Here is a 15,400-nt window from a genome sequence, read left to right as displayed (position 1 = left end):
CTGGCAGGATATCTGGCATTGCCTCTGAATTGGAAGGATCTGCTTACCTTTTCTCACACTGCCATTTTTCCTAGCCAGATCCTGTTTATCAGTTTTCTAGAGTTGCTGTAATAAAGCCCCATAAGCTGGCTGGCTTGAACAATAGAAATTGATTCCCTCACAGTTCTGGAGGCTAAAAATCAAGATGCTGACTGGACTGGTTCCTTCTGGAGACCCCAAGGGAAAATTTGTTCTAGGCCTCTGTCCTAGCTTCTGGTGGTTACTGGTAATCTTTGCTGTTCCTTGGCTTGCAGATTCACCACTCCAATCTCTTCCTCTGTCATCTCAGGGCATGGTCCCTGGGTATGTCCAAATTTCTTACTTTTTGTAAGGATCCCAGTGGTTGGATTAGCCTACCTTCATCCAGTGTGGTCTCATCTTTGCTTGATCCCATCCACAAAGACCCTATTTCCAAATAATGTCACGTTCTAAGGTTATAGATGGGCATGACTGCTGGGAGGATGCTCTTATCCGGGTATACTGGAAGATAAACGGCAGTTTCATTATGTTCATTCCATTTCAAGAGCCAAAATGTTAAATGAGCCCTTTTGTGTTACCAATTCAGGCAGGCCTTTAGGGAAAAGATAATACTGTGGATCATTCAAGCAAAGGAGTAAACTTACAGTTTACAGTAAACTGGTGCCACACCATTTCTTTAATATTTATGAAATAAAGAAAGTAGTTGCTGGGTTTCTCGACCTAACACTAGATACTGCAGTGCTGGGTGATAAATGCTTTAGGGTACAGCTCCTGCTCTCCAGGCATATTTAGTCTAAGTTTTAGAGAAAAAAAACTTTTTTTATTATCGTGAAAGTTTGACTTTATAAGAGCAAGGGCTTTGGGGTCAGACTGGCCAGGTTGGATTCTGTATCTGTTGTTAATCTGCCATGTAGCCTTGGATAAATCACTTAGCCTCTCTTAATCGCTTCTCTCTTAATCTCAGTTTTCTTTACCATAAAGTGGAGATAATAGTGGCACCTAGATCAGAAAGTTGTCACAAGGATTAAATGAGATAAGACATATAAAGCACTTAGCTCAGTGCCTAGTATACAGTAAGTGTTACCTAAATGGTGGCCATTGTTATTATTATTATTACTGTTTTTACAAAAACAATTCTAGTTGACGTGTAGTCATGAGCTCAGTTGGGTGGAACACTCTGTATGAACATTCAAATTGTTTCCTCTAAATATCAGAGCTGTTGGAAAAGAATGAATGATCTGATTTGGCTCAAAGTCACATTGCGATACTTAATGCTTATTTGTAAATATCTTTTTTAAAAAAGGAAAAGAAAAAAGTTGTGTCCTAGTAGACCAGAGAGACTTTGAGAATAAGCAATTCATCGAACTATTTGAGAGTGTACGGGAAAATCCCATCCTCTGAGATGGACCACGGATAGGGCATGCTCAGAGACCATATGATTTCCCTGGAGCAAAGGCTGCCTCCTTAGAAATGAGAAAAGCTCTGAACTTTAAATCCAGTGAGGAGAGAATCCTTGCCATCTAAGGTCCCTCTGCTTGAGGCTCCTGCTCCTCACCTTCTGGATTGTCTTGGTAGCACTAATGCTCCAGCAGTGTTCCTGGACTGGGAGTTTACCCATTCTCTTAGGAAACACTCCCAGCAGGCTCTGCAGTGGCAGTTGGCCAAGGTCTTTCTCAGAAGTTCTCTAGAATCCCTGATACTGCTGGGTGGAGATAGGAAAAGAACCTGAGCTCCTTTTATTTGGATTTCAAACAAAGAGTGTTAACAGGTGCTAGCCAGGAAATGAGCTGTGTCTGCAGGGAAAGTTCATTTTTAAGTGTGAGATGACAAAAATGAAATTTTGTTACTTAAAAAATGAACAGGGCAGCCCGGGTGGCTCAGCGGTTTAGCGCCACCTTCAGCCCAGGTCGTGATCCTGGAGACCCGGGATCAAGTCCCGCGTCAGGCTTCCTGCATGGAGCCTGCTTCTCCCTCTGCCTGTGTCTCTGCTTCTCTCTGTGTGTATCTCTCATGAGTAAATAAATAAAATCTTAAAAAAAAAAAAAGAAGAAGAACAGAGTTCTTTGACCTAGAAGTATTATCTTTGCTTTATTAGATGACTATTCACCAAAGCTGGGTCAAGAGTGACATTCTGAATGTCGGCTTCATAATCCAGCTGAAAGAATCTCTTCTTCGGTATTTAAAAAAATCCTTCAACATCCTGGGTTATTTGGATGTTTCAAGAGAGAAAACCTTTTTTTTTTTATTTTTTGTCTTAATAAGACAATTCAATTCAACTAAGCAAAGATTTCTTTGGGTACTTACTACAACTCCGTACTAGGGAAGATGCTAGGAAAAAAAACCCAAAAAAACCAACAATTTACAGACTTGGGGGAAGAAAAGACCAACAAATATGAGGCAGAGAAATAAGAGCAAGATAGCCACACCTCCTGCCATCGTATACTTCAATAACCTAAGCAGAACATCTGGCCCAAAATTTGTTTTCTTTTTCTTTTCTCTTTTTATTTATTATTTATTATTTATTATTTTTTTATTTATTTTCTTTTTCTTTTCAATTGGCTCTTTAAAAAACTTTACCATTCTATGTCAAAGCAATGAGTCTGCTTCCTCTAATTTATATAGGTCTTTACAAATTAAAAATTTTTTTAACTCATTGATCTTTTTGAGTCCAAAAGCAATGCTAGCTTGTAAAAATGTAGACATTACAGAAATATAAAACACAGAAAGTGCAAATCTTCCACAGTCCCTCCCTCCAGAGATAACCACTATTCATGATTACCAATACTGATTTTAAAGATTGCCATTCATATAATAAGTCCTGCATGGAAGAACTTTGAAATCTTAATGATAGAACATAAAAGTGAAGATTTTCAGGAAAATTCGTCCCTGGAAAGTGAAGAAACTAGTTTGACTATAGGTCCCAGGAGTTGGATACCTGAGGGACTTGTGTGTGCATTGTGTGTATTTAAGGACTTTGTTTTCTTTTAGAGAGGTTTTAGGTTTGCCATAATATTGAGAGGAAGATAACAGATTTCAGATACACTCCCTGCCCCTGCACATGTGTAGCCTTCTCCATCATCAGTGTCACTCATCAGAATGGTACACATTTTACAAAGGATGAACCTATGTTGACACATCGTAATTACCCAAAGTCCATAGTTTCCCTTAGAGTTCATTCTTGGTTCATTCTTGGTGGCATATATTCTAGGGTTTGGACAAATGTATCATGACATATATCTATCAGTTTAGTTTCATACAGAGTACTTTCACTGCCCTAAAATCTTCTGTGCTTTGCATATTCATCCCCCACCCAACTTTGGTGACTCCTGATCCTTTTATTGTCTCCATAGTTTTGCCTTATCCAGAATGTCCTTGAGTTGGAATCATATAGTATGCAGTCTTTTCAGACTGACTTTGAGTTAGTAATATGCATTTAAGATTTTCCCATGTCTATTCATGATTTGATAGCTTACTCTTTAAGCACTGAATAATATTCCATTGTCTGGATATACCACAGTTATTTATTCATTCACCTCCTGAAAGACATCTTGGTTTCTTTCATGTTTGGCAATTATGAATAAAGCTCCTATAAACATCCATGTATGGATTTTGTATGAATATACATTTTCAACCTCTTTGGGTAAATACCAAGGAGCGTGATTGCTGGATCACATGGAAAGAATACCTTTAATGTTGTAAGAAGCTGCTAAACAGTCTTAAAAGTGGCTATACCACTTTGCATACCTACCAGTAATGTATGAGAGTTCCTGTTGCTCCACATCCTCACCAGCATTTGATGTTATTAGTCTTCCAGATTTTGGTCATCCTAATTTGTATAGTGGTATCTCATTGTTTTAATTTGTATTTCCTGGGCAGCCCAGGTGACTCAGTGGTTTAGCACCGCCTTCAGCCTAGGGCGTGATCCTGGAGACCCAGGATCGAGTCCCACCTCAGGCTCCCTGCATGGAGCCTGCTCCTCCCTCTGCCTGTCTGCCTCTCTCTCATGAATAAATAAATAAAATCTTTAAAAAAATAATAATTTGTATTTCCTGATGACATAGGATTTGAAGCATCTTTTCATAGTCACATAAAGGGTTACTGACATTCAGAAAGGAGACAGGTCAGTGTTGGCAGCAGTCAGAAGCTTGGTAGGGTTGACTGAAGGGCATGGTAATTGCTGGAGAGGCAGGATAGCATTCATATAAAGGAATTGTGAAGAGCTTGGCATGGCCAAAGTGACATTTTAAGAGGAATAGAAAAATAGAGCAGTAACCATAGGGAGAGTCAAAGAAAGTTGTTTTGTGTTTGTTTTGTTCGTTTTTCGGTTTTTTTATTGTGGGCTATATTTTACATATTTGGGAATGATCCTCCTGAGAGGCAGAAATTGCAGAAGTAAAATCCTTGAGTGGGGAGAGGAGATGAGGTCTGCGCACGTATGGAAGGATTGCCCTCATGGGGAACACAGTTCAGTGATTGTAGCAGGAGGGAAGGCAGACAACAGAGGCAGGTAGGAAGGTTGACTTGGAGTTGGGAGGATGAAGATATTCTCTTCTGATTACCTGTTTTCTTAATGAAATAAGATGCAAGTTCATTAGCTGGCAATGAGAAGGAGAGGTTATCTGAAGCTTTCAAGGTGCACAATAGGTGGAAGTTCAGAAAAGTAAAGTGATTTGATTGTGTTGGCCAATTAGTGGCTTTCTCAGACCAGGATCCAGGATAGATGCCTTGGAAATATGGTGGGATGGCCTGTGAATCCATTTAACATGTGTGATCATGAAATTAAAGTGGGACTGGCCAAGAGGGTGAGTGTATAGCCAAGCTTAGCTCCCTAGGTGAAGGGGTGGAGTGAGTGGAGGTTGAATGAACCAGGTGAGTACAGTAAACCAGAAGAAGGAAGGAGTTGAGGGTGAAGAGGAGCAGGGCAGTGTTAGAGCATGGACTGGCACAGGTCAAGAGAAAAAAGATGTGAAGGCAGTGGCAGGGGGTGGGGAGGCAGGGAAAATGATGTGGTTGATAGAATGAGGGTGCCTGTGTGGCTGCAGACTGTAGACTGGAGTAATAGATGGAACACACTGGAAAGAATCAAAAGATGGCCTTTGTAGGGAGTTGAATAGTGTCCCCCGCCAATTCCTACACAGAATATCAAAAGGTGCCCTTATTCAGAAATGGGATCTTTGCAGATGCACTTAGCTAAGATGAAATCATACTGTTACAGTGACTGGTACCTTTACAAAAAAGAGGTGGGGGTGCCCAGATACCCAGGGGGAGGAGGCCATGTGCCAACAGAGGCAGGGATTGGAAGGATGCAGCCACAAGCCAAGGAATGCCCAGCACTGCCAGGAGCCACCAGCTAATAAGAAGCAGGAAGGAATTATCTCCAAAATTAATGTTACAAGATATCACAGGCAGAGAATGACATTCTAGGACTCTAGAGAAACGGGGTTGTTATAACATCTTCTCCACCCAAAAAAGCATAAAATATTCCAGAAAGGGGATGCCTAGGTGGTTCAGTCGGTTAAGCATCTGACCCTTGATTTCAGCTCATGTCTTGATCTCAGGGTCATGAGTTCAAGCCCCACATTAGGTTCTAGGCTGGGTGTGGGGCCTACTTAAGAAAATCCCGAAAGGACTCTCCATCAAGGAATGGAAGAGGATTAGATGAGATGATGGTCCTGAGGGAGAATAGCCCTGCCAACACTCTCCTTCTAGGGTTTGGAACTGTCAGAGAATCAATTTCTGTTGCTTTAAGCCACCTAGTTTGGGGTTCTTTGTGACAGCCAGCAAATACAAGGAAGCAAATACAATCAGCAACTTTCTATTTAGTCAGTGGTTCCATGTAATGTTGCCCTCTCTAGTCATCCTTGTAGATCACCTGAGCTGTGGTTCAGATTTATTCCTGGGTCTCAGCAGTAGGGCACGCCCACACAACTACCCACATCTGGTAATGAAACAGCTTGCAGAGAAGAGTGCGCTTGGCAGGGCCTAAAGGGCCCCCCTCATTCTTTGTGGAACACTTAGGGTGGCATTGTTTTTTTTTTTTTTTTTTTTTTTTTAGGGTGGCATTGTTTAATGCTGTGTAGCTTCCTGCAACATTATGGGGAGATTTCCTGCTCAAATATCCTTCTGCTGTGTGCAGAGATGCTGACAGTAGCCATGACTCAGGCTGGTTTCCTCTGACCCATCCCTCAGGCTCAGGTCTGAATGGCAGAAGGTATTTCCTAGAAGAAACTGGCTCTTCGTTGCCTGTGGTCCTTCAGAAGCATCCATTAAGAGATTAATGAGGGAGGATCCCTGGGTGGCTCAGCGGTTTAGCGCCTGCCTTTGACCCAGGGTGTGATCCTGGGGTCCTGGGATCGAGTCCCGTGTCAGGCTCCTGGCGTGGGGCCTGCTTCTCCCTCTGCCTGTGTCTCTGCCCGCCCCCGCTCTATCAGGAATAAATAAATAAATAAAATCTTAAAAAAAAAAAGAGTTTAATGAGGATTTATACAGGGGCCAGCATGCAGAGGGTACGGTTTACCCCTCCTTCTCCTACTTGCTGCCCTCCATAACCACTGACCCCAAATGGAACAATTCGCAGCAGGGAGGAAACCAGGATGAGCAAAGGGAGTTTGTCTTAGTTGTCAGAGGAGCCCTTGAGGCATTCAGCCCAGCCACTGCCCAGTTCAGGACAGGTTTGCAGCAGGGGGGCCAGACCTTCCTATGTTTCCCTGAGGCTGGCGCAGGGGTCGGAGGAGTGCCCTGTACTGTCCAGCTGAAAAACTCAAGAAGGCAGGCCTGTGTCTCCTTGTTGGTTCTGCATTCACTGAGCTCCTGGGTAGGGTCACGTGTGGTGCTGTTCAGAGCCAGGGTATTTCATCAGGGGCTTGAGAAAATTGGAAGTTGAGGCACTCACCTGGTGAAGAATGGGAGGAGGGACATTCTAAGACCTGGGAGCCCCAAGGTGGGTGGCAGGCAGGCAAGCCTTGCTTTTGAAGCCTCATCAAGGATGGAGTAGAAGAGTCCCAGATTATCTTGCAGAGGGCCAAGGTATTCCTTCTTGCCTTCAGCCTCTCTGGGGTTTCCTGGTATCCTGACAAAGGTGCAGAGAGCAGCTTCTTCCCCCACAGCCTGGTTTTAGACTCAGTCTGGAGCCAGTGAGGTAAGCAAAGACCCAGTCCTCATTTCAGCTCAGCTCCCAATAACCTAACAGGTCACCTCGGCTTTCCAGACCTCAGTTGTCTTGTCTGGATGCTGTGGTGAGGCGCATGTTCTGACCAGGGATCTTGGAGTCCTCTCTGGCCTCACACTCTGTGGGTCTAAAGTGTAGATGCAGAGGCCATGAGGTCAGAGGGGCAGAGGACTAAGGAACAGAGTGGGAAGTCACATGTGGGGAGCAGGACATGGAGAGGAGCCCAAGAAGAACCTGAGATGGTTTAGTCAGAGGGCCAGGAAGAAAGCTGTGTGACTCAGAAAAGTGTGTGTGGCTGCCCGGTGCCCAAGACCATGTTCAGTGGAGTGGGAAGACTCAGAAAAGGGCCCTGAAGCTTAGCAAGAAGTCATGTTGGATCTCTGCGGATAGAAGTAGCTGGAGAGGCTGAGTGTAAAAGAGGTGATGAAGGGAGGATTCATTCTGGGCTGAACTCTGAAGCAATACACGGTCATGGGTCTGGGCTCCTTGTGGTTGCACCTTCCTCATTCTGTGTCCCCTTTCCCCGTGCTGCCCACTGACTTCTCCAGCCCCTACCTCTACCTCATGACTGCTCTCTGGGAAGTGTTCTTGTGTTCTGCACTCCCACCAAAACTGATTCCTCAACAAAAGTTTTTTTTTTTTTTAAAAGACTAATATATTGAGTGTTGCTGTGTGCCAGGCACCATGTTGAAGGCTTGCATAAAAATTAATTTTATCTTTACAATAACCCTGTGGCAAATACTATTATTCCCACCTTCTTACATATGAGAAATCTGAAACAGAAATTAAGAAACTTACTCAGACTCACACAACTTAAAACTGGAATTTGAACCCAGGCCACATAACTCCAGAGCCCAAGCTTTAAGAGCGGTGCTACACGGCAGTCTGATTGAACTAATTCATACTATAATGTAAGTGACTGACAAATGTGTCTGCATGGAAATTCAATCTCTTACATGATTTTGCATTGTAAAGGAGGGGGTTTCAGAATCCAAAGGTAGAGAGTGAGAATGCTGTTATTTTTTTGGACGAAGTAAATTCCTTAAATTATATTGTACAGATTACCAGGAGGTCATCACTTTTTGGTCACTTTTTGTCTATTAAGATAAGAAAAGCTGAAGTTGGTCAGTGAGTTTAAAAGAGTTTGTGAATAAAAGAAAGGAGAGACGGAGTAGACAGCATTGAGTTTTGTTTTTTAAGGAGAGAAAGAGCTGTGCCTATGTGAAGAGGGAAGGTCCTATAGGGAAGAGTCGACTGGAGGTACCCTGGGGGACAGGTGGGACACTTGGGGGTGTTTCCAAAGAATCAGAAGGAAGTAGGCTCTCAAGTATTGGAAGGGGCTTCACTCTATCAATCAGGAAATACCTTCCCCCCCTGAATATGAAGGGAAGTTAGGAAGATAAATGAGGAGATAGATGCATGTGGAAGTGACAGAAAAGGTGGGCAAAGGGAAAGCATGAGACCACATTGGTCTGTTGGCAAGGAAACCGGAGGTGTGTTTCTCATCTGCCACGAGGGTGGAGAGGGCATTTAGGAACCTGGAGGCTCAAGTAGAAAGGAGGCAATGCAGCACCCTCATGAGTTCATCTCTAGAGAAAAGACTAGCACTGGGGATGGTGGAGTCAAAGTCTCCTCTGCCAAGCTCCAGTGTCCCCTGGGATTGTCTCCTCTCTCTCTCCTAACCACAGAAAGGCCCCTTGACCTCAGGCTGGGTCCCCAGATCAGAACCAGGTGATTTCTGGTGGGGTCCAACTGACTCTTCTCCTCTTGCTCTCCCCTTCATCTCTGGAGTTCTCTTGGTCACTTTGAATACAGCCTGAGTGAGCACCCGATGCACCCGTGAACACATTTTCCTAAAGAAACTGTATCTGAGTCGCAGCACATCCCAAGTGGAGCAGCTCCTTCACCACTCCTGAACACTGAGAATTCTGTTTTCAGGAAACCTGCATTCAGACATTTATAGGATGAGGGCCATCTCTGACCGGATCTCTTGTTGGTGTTTCAGGAGAAGAAGAGGAAGATGGAGGTGATGAAGACAGGTTGGATGGCACAGTCACGGGCCCTGGGCCCAGGGGGTCAGGTGGGATCGTGTCGGAGGCTCACCTTGCCCGGAGGCTCACGAAAGCAAAGAAGAACCGGCGGATGCTGTCCAACAAGCCTCAGGACTTCCAGGTGCGAACAGCCCTGGAAGCGGGCCCCATGTTTTTATGCTACCACAATATTGTCCAGCTTCTGGCAATTGCACTGTTGCTGGGAAGGACCTGTTGCTAAGGGCAGCTGCCCACCTAGCAAAAAGGGACGTCAGAGCATAAACCCAAGAAGAAATGCTGTCCATCTCTCTGTTGCATGCAGGAGTAGATGGAGTCAAGCCTGATGAGACTCTTCAGAGAAACAAAACTATACCCCTCCTTCCCATTGGTGGTAGGAAAGAATAGAGGCACAGTAGTGCATCTTCCTAGTTCTGGGCACTTCCTTGGCAGACAGCTGTGGAGTGATTTAGTACATCCCAGGCTCAAGCAGACCAGGTGGGAGGCTGGGGTCAGAGCAGCGGGCACCTCCCTCCCACCCCCTACTGCACCCTTTCCCTGGCCAGCCCTGGACTGTTTCAACCCCACTACTCCTCTAGGTTTCTCCAACCCAGCCCCACTTCCACCTTGGGAATGAGCAGGGGGGCTACCCCGGCTGTGCGCACCTGCCCCGGGCCTGGCGTCGGTGATCCTCACAGGCAGACAGGCTGACATGGCACCTGAGGATTCTCTCACCTGGTGCTGGGGAAGGATCAGTAACAACACCCCTTCTGTGCTTGCAGATCCGCGTCCGAGTGATTGAGGGCCGTCAGTTAAGTGGCAACAACATCAAGCCTGTGGTCAAGGTCCATGTCTGTGGCCAGACACACAGAACAAGGATCAAGAGAGGGAACAACCCATTTTATGATGAGGTAAATGGGCGTAGCACATGTTTCTGCTTAGTGAGTCTGTTCTATTTACACACATCTTCCTGCCTTCCACCTTCCCCTTCCTCGTTCCACATTGGAGGGGGACTCGTGTGCAGACATCTGGCAAAGACAATGCAAAGTTCCAGCATTCAGCATTCTAAGAGCCACTGGGTCTCAAAATCAAATGGCCTGGTCTCAGAGCTGCCCGCTTGGCACCTGTCCTGTCGGATCCTTGCACCCCTAATGAGGGACCACAGGAAGTCACTTACATCTGCCTTTGCTCTTTCTAAGCAGCAGGACGTCTCTGAGGGATGGTTAAGGAAGTTCTGTGATCGCTTTGCTACTCAAAAAAAAAAAAAAAAAAGCATCGCCACATTTTCATAATTAAGACCAGTTCATGCTGGACCCTCATGAAAGAAAACAATGCTAAGTTTCAGTCACAGCTCTAAAGCAGATTGTCACATATTTCACATGGACGACAATGGTTGACTTTTTAAAGGTGTCAACACCTATCTGGCTATAAAAATAATATATGTAAAAGGAAAGCAATTAGGAACCAAAAGGGTCTTCTTTTCCCTCCCACACCGAGAATACAGTCCTGCTGACATTTTCCATAACACTCCTCAGAAATGCTGAATACCTTGGCAGTTATCTTAGGTACCACAAAACTTGCAGAGCAGGGCTGTGAGAAACATGATGTTTGGGGAGTCCTCTGAACCCAGCCCTGCTCTGCTGAGGAGATGCATTTCTGAGATTCCTCAGGCTTGAGTCCCAGGCCCTGTTGTCTGAGCCCAGGCCTATCCTACTGTGGTTTCCTCTCATCCTCCCTCTGGGTTCCCTGCAGCTTTCCGATCCCAGGCTGGCTCCGGCTTTTGTTTTTTTCCCACCACTGTGCATACAAGGAACCTGTTTCTTCTGTCTGGGGTTCCAGTTTCTCCCCCTTTGTTCAAGGTGGCCCTACCTTCACAGAAGGCCCGTCTTCTTTTCACTTGTCACTTTTCCACCTTGGAGGAATTGGAGACAACAACACGCAGTGAAGTAGTGTCAAAGCAGACATATGATGCAGGTGTGTGCTGAGGTGGTGAAGGGGGTAGCACTTGAAGTGGACTTCTGGAGAGCCTGAGAGAGGTTCGCCAGGGAGGACTTGCAGGGAGGACAAGCTTCTGGGTGATTTGCATTTATAATGCAGGATGAACATTTACTCAGCTGCATTCTGAGGAGCTTGGCAAGAATCTCCACCTTAAAATTTTCCCATAATAATGAATTTTTTTGAGATTAGATCTCTGAATCAAATACCAGAGACTCTAAGCAGACCAATTCAGGAATTAATAAAAGAATTTACTACAAAATCCCTAGTTTACCTACATCTTCTTAACCAAGTGACTAAACTTGTTATCACCAATAATGGCACAAACTGATGTGTGTGTCCTGATGTGATATAGTGGAAGGACCAATATCACCCATGTCATTTCTTGTCAAATAGCCAATTTGAATCTAATAGTGAGGAAATATTTACGCCAGTCTGGATTGTGGAATATTCTATAAGACAACTGATCTTGATAGATAAATAAATAACAAAAATAGGCAGGATAAATAAATAACAATAATAGTTTGCTGTATAAAAGGAAACTAAAGCTGGAGTGCTTGGGTGGCTCAGTCGGTTAAGCGTCCAACTCTCGGTTTCAGCTCAGGTCATGAGCTCAGGGTCGTGAGATGGAGCCCTGCATATGAGGTCAGACTCCACACTTAGCACAGTCAGCTTGGGATTCTTTCCCTCTTCCTCTCCTTCCCCTGTACTCTCCCCCTGCTCATGCTCTCTCTCTCTCCCTCTAAAATTAAAAAGAAGAAGAAGAAGAAGAAGACGAAGAAGAAGAAGAAGAAGAAGAAGAAGAAGAAGAAGAAGAAGAAGAAGAAAACTAAAGAGATACAACAACCAAATGTAATCCTTGAGTGGATCCTAGATTAAAAAAAACTAAAACTAAAAAGAACTTTTTTTAGGACAATTGTAGGGAATTTAACTCAATTTTCCAGGTCATGCAAACCCCAAGCATCCATTTTAGTGAGACTTGCAGCATGAAGTAACCTTAGATCTACATATCAGTTAGCTATCGTATTTTTGGCCCCCAATGGACAATTCAATTTCATTACATAAACACTATAATTGTTACATATTCTTTTTTTCCAACATACAAAAGTGAGTTTGCCAAGAAGCTCATGAAGCTTAAACCTCAAGGCCTTTTCGAAGGCTCATGGTCAAACCTACTTTTGGGATTATGTTTTATATTTTTTAGGAGGGTTCTAGCATTAGATCACACTAAACCTGAGTCCACCCCTGTTAACATTCAAACATTTTTCTCTTCTGTTTTGACAGTTATTTTTCTACAATGTCCACATAACCCCTTCTGAACTGATGGATGAGATCATCAGCATTCGGGTAAGGGGGCTTTGGAATAGAAAGGTCATGTTTTCTAACTGCCAGATAAAGCCAATAAGCTTCTCATGGCTCTTCTTTCTTCCAGGTTTATAATTCCCATTCTTTGCGGGCAGATTGTCTGATGGGGGAATTTAAGGTGGGTTACAACAGTCTGTTTCGTTCAACTTAGACAGGCATTTTCATAGTGAGGAATCAGGTTCCTGGCCAGGTATCAGGCTGTCCACCTTGATGACATATTAAAGTTACGTGTAAGGGATTCACACTATGGGCCATGTTTGTCAGAGTGTTCTTGGCCTGGGTCTAGTCAACTTCTAAAGTACAGCACTTACTATGCCTTAAACCAAATGCCTGGAAGATGCCACATCAGGGCCCTCCTAGAGTTCCAATGCAGTGCTACAGAGGGAGGGGGTGCTTGACAGTGGCAGGAAGCCCGTAAACTAGCTCCACTTAACAGTGGCCCCAGGGTTCCATCTCCAAAGCCAATTATTGTAAATGTGGAATCGGAAAAGCAAACCAAAACAGGAAAGAGTATCAGGGTGCTTTTCCAAGTAACTCATTTGGAATCAAAGACAAATACTTTGTGGTGCTTCTCAGCAATTCTATGTGGAATGGGCTGCCTCTCAAAAGAAGGAGCTCCAAGCATTAGAGGTCCTAGAGAATGATCTGGGTCAGGCATACATGTGTTCATACCCTGTGGCTACCAACTAGCCACATACCAACTGATCCTTAGTTTCCTCTTTAAAATGGACTCATTGTGAATACTAAGTGGGATAGAATATATAAAACATCTAGTAGAGTGCTTGGCACATTGAAGTGCCCAATTGATGGTTATATTAATGCTAACATTAATTAATTAGCATTAGCTGGAGGAGAAGAAAGAGGAATATTGGACAGGAAATTGGACCAGGTGACTTCACATAGGGTGCCCAAAGTCCAAGTCTGTCTGGGACTGAAGGATTTTACAGAATGTGAGACTTTCTGTGCTTGGGGAAAAGTTCCAAGCAAACCGGGAAACACTGGTCATCCTACTTTCATGGTCCCGTCCAGCTCCAAGACTAGTTAGTTCTTTCATTCAAAATGATTGGTTGAGGGTCTTCTGTGTTCCACACATCAGACAAGGCATTGGGATACAAAGAGGGTAAGATGGAAGTGTTGTTCTCGAAGAAATTGACTTCTTTTTTTTTTCTATATTTTTTTATTGGAGTTCGATTTGCCAACATATAGCATAATACCCAGTGCTCATCCTGTCAAGTGCCCCCCTCAGTGCCTGTCACCCAGTCACCCCAACCACCCACCCACCTCCCCTTTCACACCCCGTGTTCGTTTCCCAGAGTTAGGGGTCTCTCATATTCTGTCACCCTCTCTGATATTTCCCACTCATTTTCTCTCCTTTCCCCTTTATTCCCTTTCACTATTTTTTATATTCACCAAATGAGTAAGACCATATAATGTTTGTCCTTCTCCGATTAACTTACTTAACTCAGCATAATACCCTCCAGTTCTATCCACGTCGAAGCAAATGGTGGGTATAGAAATTGAAGTTGTCAAGAGCCTTATATTTAAATATAATAATAATGGTTTCTTTGAAGTAACTAAACTGATTTTAAAGTCGATTTGAGCTATTTTAAATTATCTTTTCCCAGATTGATGTTGGATTCATTTATGATGAACCGGGTAAGTAATATTCTTTCTCTCTATGAACTTGAAGATTCTGGGAATCAAGAAAATCTGAGGGATCAACAAAGGAATTTAAAAAGTATCTCTTTTCTTTTTTTTTTTTTAAGACTTTATTTATTTATTCATGAGAGATGGACAGAGAGAGAGAGAGGCAGAGACACAGGCAGAGGGAGAAGCAGGCTCCATGCAGGGAGCCCGACGTGGGACTCGATCCCAGGTCTCCAGGATCACACCCTGGGCTGAAGGCGGCGCTAAACCGTTGAGCCACCCAGGCTGCCCAAAAATGTCTTTTTCTTAATTGAAGAGGGAGAAGGATACTTAGTGGGAATGAATGAATTAAGGAATAGCTTAATAAGGATATCTTTTTCAATCTGATGGCAATTATCCTAACATTCACAAGTATGTAAGTTCTCTGTTTTGTGATGGTATTTTGATCTTACCAAAATCGAATTAGAGAACTAATTAATAGACCTTAGAGATCCTTGTTTGAGTGATACCAGGGCAGGATTGGGGCTGGGGGCTGGTCAGTCCAAAGCACAGAGGACATTTTTTTTTAATTTTATTTATTTATTCATGAGAGACAGAGACAGAGAGAGAGAGAGAGAGAGAGAGAGGCAGAGGGAGAAGCAGGCTCTATGCAGGGAGCCCGCCATGGGACTCCATTCCAGGTCTCCAGGATCACACCCTAGACTGAAGGTGGCGCTAAACCACTGAGCCACCTGGGCTGCCCAGCATGGAGGACATTAATATAGAGACTCCTCTGGCAAACTTGGTGTCATTATGATACTTCAGAGGAAATGATTGTTTATCTTACAGCAGATGAAATCACAAAGGTGTCAGCTTATCTTTAGAGGGTCCCTGTCTTTTTAATCCTTCTTTATTTTAGGTCACGCTGTCATGAGAAAATGGCTTCTTCTCAATGACCCTGAAGATGCCAGCTCAGGTGCTAAAGGTTACATGAAAGTCAGCATGTTCATCCTGGGAACTGGAGATGAGCCTCCTGTAAGCCCCTATGTTCTCTACTCTTTACATTTTTTCACCAAAAATGGGGACCAAGAATTAAGCAAGTGGGTGTGTCAGTAGTTGTGAAAAGCAGCACAGCTTCCAATCAGTAACTCCAACCTTTCAACTCTTCCTATATTTTGGAAACTATTCTTTCCTTCATATA

General features: G+C 43.9%; 1 protein-coding gene across 6 annotated transcripts in view; it reads left to right on the top strand.

Moving 5' to 3' along the window:
• MYOF (myoferlin) overlaps positions 1 to 15,400 on the top strand; it is a 142,565-nt gene that overhangs the window by 41,939 nt on the left and 85,226 nt on the right. For all 6 annotated transcript variants that reach the window (XR_007406922.1, XM_049103616.1, XM_049103615.1 and 3 more), the window contains exons 6-11: positions 9,192 to 9,358; positions 9,996 to 10,124; positions 12,493 to 12,555; positions 12,641 to 12,691; positions 14,199 to 14,229; positions 15,119 to 15,234. Coding sequence is in view for 5 of the 6 variants with exons in the window: in XM_049103616.1 (XP_048959573.1) it covers positions 9,192 to 9,358; positions 9,996 to 10,124; positions 12,493 to 12,555; positions 12,641 to 12,691; positions 14,199 to 14,229; positions 15,119 to 15,234 (557 nt within the window). In the remaining variant the exon portion in view is untranslated. The remainder of the gene's footprint in view (positions 1 to 9,191; positions 9,359 to 9,995; positions 10,125 to 12,492; positions 12,556 to 12,640; positions 12,692 to 14,198; positions 14,230 to 15,118; positions 15,235 to 15,400) is intronic.

The sequence above is a fragment of the Canis lupus genome, chromosome 28 (assembly GCF_003254725.2).
Source record: "Canis lupus dingo isolate Sandy chromosome 28, ASM325472v2, whole genome shotgun sequence".
In the NCBI taxonomy this organism is placed as follows: domain Eukaryota; kingdom Metazoa; phylum Chordata; class Mammalia; order Carnivora; family Canidae; genus Canis; species Canis lupus.
The sequence above is the reverse complement of the archived record's forward strand: the minus strand, read 5'-3'. Positions and strand labels throughout refer to the sequence as shown.